Source organism: Eptesicus fuscus, chromosome 14 (assembly GCF_027574615.1).
Source record: "Eptesicus fuscus isolate TK198812 chromosome 14, DD_ASM_mEF_20220401, whole genome shotgun sequence".
NCBI lineage: Eukaryota > Metazoa > Chordata > Mammalia > Chiroptera > Vespertilionidae > Eptesicus > Eptesicus fuscus.
This window is the reverse complement of record NC_072486.1, coordinates 58245216-58252995: the sequence shown is the minus strand read 5'-3', so window position 1 is coordinate 58252995 and position 7780 is coordinate 58245216. Positions and strand designations below refer to the sequence as shown.

The 7780-nt window shown below is 49.8% G+C and overlaps 1 protein-coding gene across 1 annotated transcript; it reads left to right on the top strand.

Annotated features, from left to right (window-relative positions):
• The first annotated feature begins 793 nt into the window (after positions 1 to 793).
• On the top strand, positions 794 to 6886 carry LOC103294172 (aldo-keto reductase family 1 member B15-like). Its single transcript, XM_054726049.1, is given in 8 exon segments — positions 794 to 833; positions 836 to 908; positions 3220 to 3412; positions 3717 to 3836; positions 4239 to 4310; positions 4859 to 4958; positions 5533 to 5614; positions 6844 to 6886. Coding segments are annotated over 8 exon segments (723 nt in total).
• The last annotated feature ends 894 nt before the right edge of the window (positions 6887 to 7780 follow it).

Sequence of the window (7780 nt, the reverse complement as noted above, 5' to 3'; positions counted from 1 at the left end):
AGAGGCCTTGAAGGCTCGATCCACAGGCTGTATTTCACTGAAAGGGTAGTGGGAATTCATTGATGGATTTAAATATGTTTTTTTTTATTGATTTTAGAGAGAGGGGGGGGAAGGTGGAGGAGACACAGAGAGAGACATTGATCAGTTGCCTCCTGCACATGCCTTGAAGGGGGATCAAACTGGTGACCTTTTGGTGCATGGGATGACTCTTGAGTGGTGAGAATGTAGGTAATGTATATTTCCTTATTTATAATCGTTTACATCTTCTAATTTTTCTATAATAAATATGTGGCATTTTATTATCACAGTTTATTTTTAAGGAACTCTCAAAAATGTTAAAAGTTTATTATAACTACAACTGTTCAAAGCCCCAAATCCTAAGTAAATATATGAAGAATATTAACATATAAAGATCTTGTCCATGTGGTTCATGGATAATTTCTATACTCCGGAGGGAAAAAAGGCACAACTGTAGAGCAATCAGATAAGAATAAGTCAAAATACATGTACTTTTATTTTCCATTTATTAAACCAGCAAAAGTAACAAGAAAATTGATGAAACCCCTTAAGCATCACTCTCATAAATAATATATGCGTTTTGTCACTGGGAAAACTGTGCCCCAAGTTGCGGTGCTGCTGGTTCATGAATACTGTTTAATCTCGCAAAGGGCTGGACAGACTTTCTCTTCAGGGCAGGCAATGGACACCAGCCACCAGCCCCCGGCTCCTCCCCGCTGCCAGGCCTCACCTGGGCACGGCCACCCACCTGAGCACGCAGAACAACAGCTCAACCATGGCCACCTTCGTGAGGCTCAGCACCAAAGCCAAGGTCCCACCGTGGGCTTGGGCACCTGGCAGGGAAATAACACACGATTCCCTGGAGGGGCTTTGGGCGTTTTCTCCTGCGAGTCAGGGATCTGGGGAGGGGCCAGTTCGGCCCTGGAGCCAGGCTGAGGTGACTTTCCGTTCTCCGGGATGATTCGAGCTGCAGAACTGCAAGCCTGGCTTTTTCCGGTGACAGTGAGAGTTCACGAGCAAGTACCCAGTTTCAAGCCATTGTTGGGCTTTACGAAACCCCGGTGGTTTTCCAGGGCAGTTTCTCTCTCAGCAGCCCTTCCCTCTGAACGCTCCCTGGCTCTAGGTCACTGAAAGGGTGTGGGTAGGAGAGGGGGATGTCAGGGCGCAGAAGGCCCCGGCTCTCCTTGCTGCTCCGTGTGCACCTGCACCGCGTCCCTCCGCTCTGGGGCTTGCGAGAAATGTGGAAGGAAGCTCAGGCCGCACCTCGGGCTACCGAGGTGGAATCTGCAGTTTAGAGGTTCTGTGACCACAGGGAGGATGTCCCAGCGTGGGCGGAGGTGCTCACCTCAGCAAGCAAAACCCAGAAAGGCCCTGAGCAGAGTTCAGCGAGGCAGATTCTGGAGCCTCTCCTAGGCCAAGTTTTAAATGCCTTCCCATCACTCTCTCATTTCCACTGTAAAGCCAACTTCATGTTAGACTGTAATCAAGAATAAGAGCCATTTGTTTGGGCAGAAAGGAGCTGCAGCCCAGGATAAGATTCAGGTAGCAACCGAAATTGTGTTCCACTGAGACATAGGAGAGGACACTCTTTTTTAAATCCTCACTGGAGGATATTTTCCCAATGATTTCTAGAGAGAGTGAAAGGGAGGGAGGAAAGGAGGGAAGGAGGGGGAAGGGAGGGAGGGAGAGGAGAGAGAGAGAGAGAGAGAGAGAGAGAGAGAGAGAGAGAGAGAGAAACATCAACGCTATAGTGATTGGTTGCCTCCTGAACGTGCCCCCACCGAGACTGGGGAACCCACAACCAGGGCACAGGCCCTTGACTGGGAGTCAAACCCGTGACCCTTCCATCTGCCGGCCAACATTCTAACCATCGAGCAAACTGGCCAGAGCAGGGGAAAGTTCCCACACAGGTTTCCAATTAGGTCCGTTTTATGTTTGTGTGAGCCATAGATGGTTATGTGGGTGTACATACATCCAGGCCAGCAGACATCTCCTTGACTGCCCCGAGCAGATGGGAGGGGAAAGGGGGAAAGAAGTCAAGCTGTAGCATAACACCATTATATCTGATCTATGGCACAGAAACCTTTATATGGTGTCACCACTCAACTCCGGTGTTTCAGGGCCCCTGTGGGCTCAGGACTTCTAACCTCTTTTGCTGGTTTGAAGACCTGCACCACTTACCCTCGTGGGCCCGGCGTAGGCTGTGCATTGAAATGAGCTGGGGAGTTTTAGACCTCTCCACGCCTGAGCTGCGTGCCAGACCAATTTGGTAAGGGACTCTGGGGGTGGGACCTGGGCCTCGGGATATCTGAAAGCTGTCAGGTGACTCCAAATTCCAGCCAGGTTTGAAGACCATCGGATGGTGTCCCCTGAGCACCTCCCCCTTGTCCCCCCTCGAAGCCTGCTTGCCTCCCGCCTGCTCTTGTTTTCTCTCTTCCCTCACGGCTATTTTTTGAGTCCCAGTTTAACCCCACCCATAACGTCTCCTCTGATGCCGATTCTCAGTGCTATGCCTCTGGCTCCTGCTCCCCGGCAGCCTCAGTGCTGTGGCTCATTGCTCCCCAGAAGGGAACCGAGCTCTTTCACTGGACTGTGAGATTCATGGAAGAAGGAAGCACATGGTATATTTCTATGTCCTGACAACCCCTGGGCCGGATCCGGACTTGGAATAAGTGAACAATAAATACCTGTTGGATTTGGGGGTGCTGTTAACACATACGGTATCTTTGGGAAAGTTCAGAAAAGTGCCCCTTGTAGATTAAATATTATAAAAAAAAGATATCTTTCCTTGAGGTCCAGGCACCAGGGACATGGCTTGCTAAATGAATGGCGGCCAGATTGTGGCCCCGCTCAGCTTCTTGCCTGGGTGCCCCTGCCAGGGCCCAGTCTGCATGACCTCCCCCAGTTGGCTTGATGTGGAAAACCAAGCCACGGCTGGTATGTAAGAGGTTGGCCCAGAACCCAGACAAGTGATGCTTCTCCTCGTCCAGGGCTAACCGGAGCCACCAGGTTTGGGGGAGGGGAGAATGGCAAGCATATAAAACCCTCATCTTTTACTCCTAGGGTTTCATCGGGTCTGAGGAAGGGCAGGAGGGCTGGACTCAACCCTTGGTGAGCACCCACAGGTTAGACAGAAATCTCCCTTTAATGCCTCAGCCAACCCTGTGACGGTGGACATTGTATCAGCTTCTCCTGTCCCAGAGAGGACGAAGCCAAGCCAAGGTCCCCGGAGTCCCTCCAGGACCGCGCAGAGCTGTTCCTCTCTGTGACGGCCACGGAAGGGCTGGTGGATGAGGGCCTGGTGAGAGCCATTGGCATCTCCAACTTCAACCACTTCCAGATCGAAAGGCTCTTGAACAAACCTGGGCTGAAACACAGACCAGTGACTAACCAGGTGTAATGGCCCTGCCCATTACTTCTTAAACTTTTGGGGCCAAGTTCTGTGTTATGTACTGAGTCTTCTCTCAGGGCTCAGTGATCAGACACTTTGGGGAGGTAGGAGACAGCTCTTGGGGTCTGGGTTAGCCGGTCCAGCAGGGGGCAGTGTCTGGTCTTTGTCTGGCAGTCTGGGTGTGCGTGCATGTGTGTGTGTGTGTGTGTGTGTGTGTGTGCGCGCACGCGCGCGCGCGCGCGCGCCCTGGGAACAGCTCAAAAAGCAGGGCCAGCTGCTGAGTGACAGGGATTGCTTGCTTTTGCAGATTGAGTGTCACCCATGCCTCACGCAGGAGAAACTGACCCAGTATTGCTACTCCAAGGGCATCCCTGTCACGGCTTACCGCCCTCTGGGCTCTCTGAGTAGACCTTGGGGTGGCACCTGAGTATTTTTCTCTTGATACCCTAAACATTTATTTCCTATTTGGTTCATGTTGGTCTTAGACTACCAGCCCTCAGAAAGAAAAACGTGTCGAAGGCGATGTGCCCGGCACAGCCAAGCAGTGGGGGGAAATGGGAACTTTCAAAAAATAGCAGCGTGCCTGCCCCTGGAGGAATGCTCCAGTTCAGCCACCCAGCGCTGGGCCCGCCCCTGCAAAATGCTGAGGCTCAGAGCCCTTGGAGCTGGCTCATGGGCGAGACACCACACTTTCAGACCCCCCCGCCTCATCTCCCATGTGGAGAAGACTGATGAGCAGCTCTGGGACCCTCATTGTAGTAAGAGTCATCTGCGTGTGATAAAATGGTGATCATTCTACCTTCCTTCTGCCTCTACGGCCAAGCTGGAGGACTCTTCCCCACTGGAGGATCCCAAGATTAAGGAGATTGCTGCAAAACACACACACAAAACCACCGCCCGGGTGCAGTGTGTGTGTGTGTGTGTGTGTGTGTGTGTGTGTGTGTGTGTGCGTGCGTGCTTGCCCAGTAAACCAGTTTTGTTTTTTCTTCCTTATGTTGCCTTCATTTAACTCCTTGAAAGAGAAGTAAACAGGAGAGGAGCCCTCTAGGCCTTTCCTTGGAAGTGTCTACACCTCAGGAAACACCATGGTCGTCAATGGAGTGAGGACAGCGTCCCTCTCACAGCTGCAGTGAGGCCCTCGAGCTGAGTGGCAGGAGCTGGTTCAGATCCCAGTTCCACCACTTACCAGCTTTATGGCCCCGAACGCTGTCCCAAGCCTCTTTCTTTCTTCTTCTTTTTATTTTTTTGTTAAAGGGAAGCATAGGGTTGTTGTGAGGATTAGGGGAGATAATCGAGCAGAGGACTGGCAAGCGTCTGATTGTCACGAAGCGCTAGTCAATATAGCCGCTGTCACCAGAGGCACAGTGAGCGGCAGGTATTTTATTTTTCCTTTTCGTAGAGGAGGGGCCCCTGTAGATAAGTGGGAACACGATGTCCCTTCCTGCACAGGTTCTGATCCGGTTCCAGGTCCAGATAAAGGTGGTCGTGATCCCCAGGTCCACGACACCAGCACACACTGTTGAGAACTTTCAGGTCAGATTCTGGCTGGGTGGCCGTGGTTTTCCTCAGTGGAGGAGGGGACGGGAGAGACCCTGCCGCCGAGCTTCTCATCCCATCCCTGCGTTGTCTGTGGGCCTCACCCCCTTCCCACCACCCTGCCATCTCTCAGGCCAGGGAGCAGTCCTCAGTGGAGCTGAGAGAATGATCTGTGGGCCCAGGATGTGCTGGGGGAGCAGCGGCAAGTCCTGTTAGGTCTGAGCATAGCTGTGTCTCTCACCACTGAGAAGACCTGCGGTTGCCCCTGAGCAGTTAGGTTCTGGGGCCACACACAGCAGTAGGCAGGCATGGACCACACTTGAACTGTCCATCAGGAGCGCAGACATGGTTTAGTGCTGGCAAGTCTGGTCACTGTCCCCTTGGGAACACTAAACCCTGTCAATACTGCAGTCTTTCCGTAGGATCTAGTTTAGAGCCAAATTCATACCCAGTGGACATAATGGGAGCAATGCTGTGGCCAGGTAGTGCTTCGAATGTGAGTTTGCTTCTGGTGAGAATGGCGGAGATCTCAAAGCATACCAGGAATGGGCTTGGCATTTATGTTTTGGAATTCTCTCTTTTCCAAGTCTTTGACTTTAAATTGAATGATGAGGAGATGAGGACCATTCTTAGCTTAAATAGAAACTGGAGGGTCTTGGACGGGGTCTCGTAAGTGGCGCTGCGTTAAGTGAAGGAGGAGGAGGGATCATCAGGAGTTTTTCTAAATGGATAGAGGGTCAGCTGGAAGGATTGGAAGGCATCTGGGACTACTTTTATCTTTACATACTATTTTCTGGTAGTTTGTCAATTAAAATTGGAGTACCTGGAAAAGACGCATCCCTAACAGCTGCATATTGTCTGAACTTATAGATGTCGAGCTATAACTTTAAGGAAGGACATGTAACTAGGGAGAAGGCAGAAGCATTCATTTCATTCACTCAATAAATATTTATTGAGCATCTACTATGTGCCAAGCACTTTCTAGGTGCTTGAGATAGAACTGGTCAAAGTTCTTGCCTTCACAGGCTTGCATCCTGGTGAGGGACTACAGGGACTACAGAAATAAACTCAAAATAAACATGCAATTAAGACTGAATCCTACAACTAGAAACAGAGGCATGGACACGGGAACAGACTGACAGGTGTCAGAGGGGAGAGGGATTGGGGGACTGGATCAAAGTAGATGAAGGAATTGAGCAACTTTGTGTGTGTGTGTGTGTGTGTGTGTGTGTATGTGTACATACAGATATATAACATATAGACACAGACAACAGTGTTATGACAGCCAGAGGGAGAAAGAGAGAAACATTAATGAAGAAAGAGAATCATTGATTGGCTGCCTCCTGCACACCCCCCACTGGTGGTCGAGCCTGTAACCCAGGCATGTGCCCTGACCAGGAATCAAATCGTCCTGGTTCATAGGTCAATGCTCAACCACTGAGCAACACTGGTCGGGCTGGGATTGTTACTTTGAATAGGATGGATCAGGGGAAACTTTGCTGATAAGATGCCAGTTGAACAGAAACCTGGAGGAGGTGAGGGATGAACCATGTGGATGTCTGGGGGAATAGCATAGTAGGCAGTGAGAACAGCAAGTGCAAAGGCCCTGAGGTGGAACTGTGTTTAGAGCTGAGTAAGGAGGCCACTGGGGCTGGAGCAGGATGAGTGAGGAGAGGCTTATTATTAGCTATCTTTATGAGTTTATTCTGTGCCCTGGTTCCTAGCACACCCACCAGATCAATTTGATGGAAGATCAAGGTTGGGTCTCCTTTGTGTTCTTACAGAATTTTGTGGGGGAGACAGAGAGCACAAAGACCATAAGATACACCAGAGAACAATGCCTTTTGAACCAGAGTTTATTATTGACATACTTTTCTTTATGCTTGCTCTCTCCACAGGTTCTCTCATTTGGAGGACTTTCCCTTCAATGCAGAATATTGAAGCTGAATCTCTTGATGAGATGACCCCACAGAGTCTCTCGCTTCACTTTACTGAACTCTCTTGGCCAGAGTCCTATTTTAGCCAAGCTTGTCTGAAATCACACCGAGCCTGGCCCTCCTATAGACCAGAATCCAGGCAGCCTTGTATGTAGAGCTACACATTCAACCAGGAGCAGGTTACCACCAGGAGATATGACCCCAGCACACTACAGGATTTCCCCCCCCCCCACTTATTTGATCTAATCATGGGACAATTCTGTTTACACTGAGGATATGAAGATTAAAAATATAAAGGATAATAATAATAACCAACAAGTACTGAGAGTTTACATAGACACAGAGAGAGGAGTGGTGGTTGCCAGATGGGAGGAGGCTTGGGAGAGTGGGAAAAAGAGGTGAAGGGATTAAGAAGTACAAACTGGTCATCAGAAAATAGTCACGGGCCTGGAAAGCCCAGCATAGGGAACATAGTCAGTAATAATGCCAGGTGGGTACTGGAAATACTGGGGGCAGGGACACCATGTAAAGTGTGTGGTTGTCTAACCACTATGCTGTATACCGGAAACTAATACAAAATAAGATTGAAAGTAAACTGTGATTGAAAAATTAAAATTAAACTTCTCAAAAACATTGAGGATTTACTGCACACGAATACTATTCAAAGGTCTTTTGTTTGATTTAACTCATTGACTCCTGCAGTACCTCCTGGAAGTGGGCACTTTTATTCACAGCTCGCAGAAGAGAAAATGCAGGGATGCTCAAGGCCACCCAGGTTGTAAGTGGCTGAACCAAGTTTCAAAGGCAGGTGGGCTCAGGAGAGCTCACGGTGATTTGTCCCTCCCAAGTCTTCCGGCACTTTCTCTATCCTCTCTCCTTCCCACTTTCCCTCCTTGCC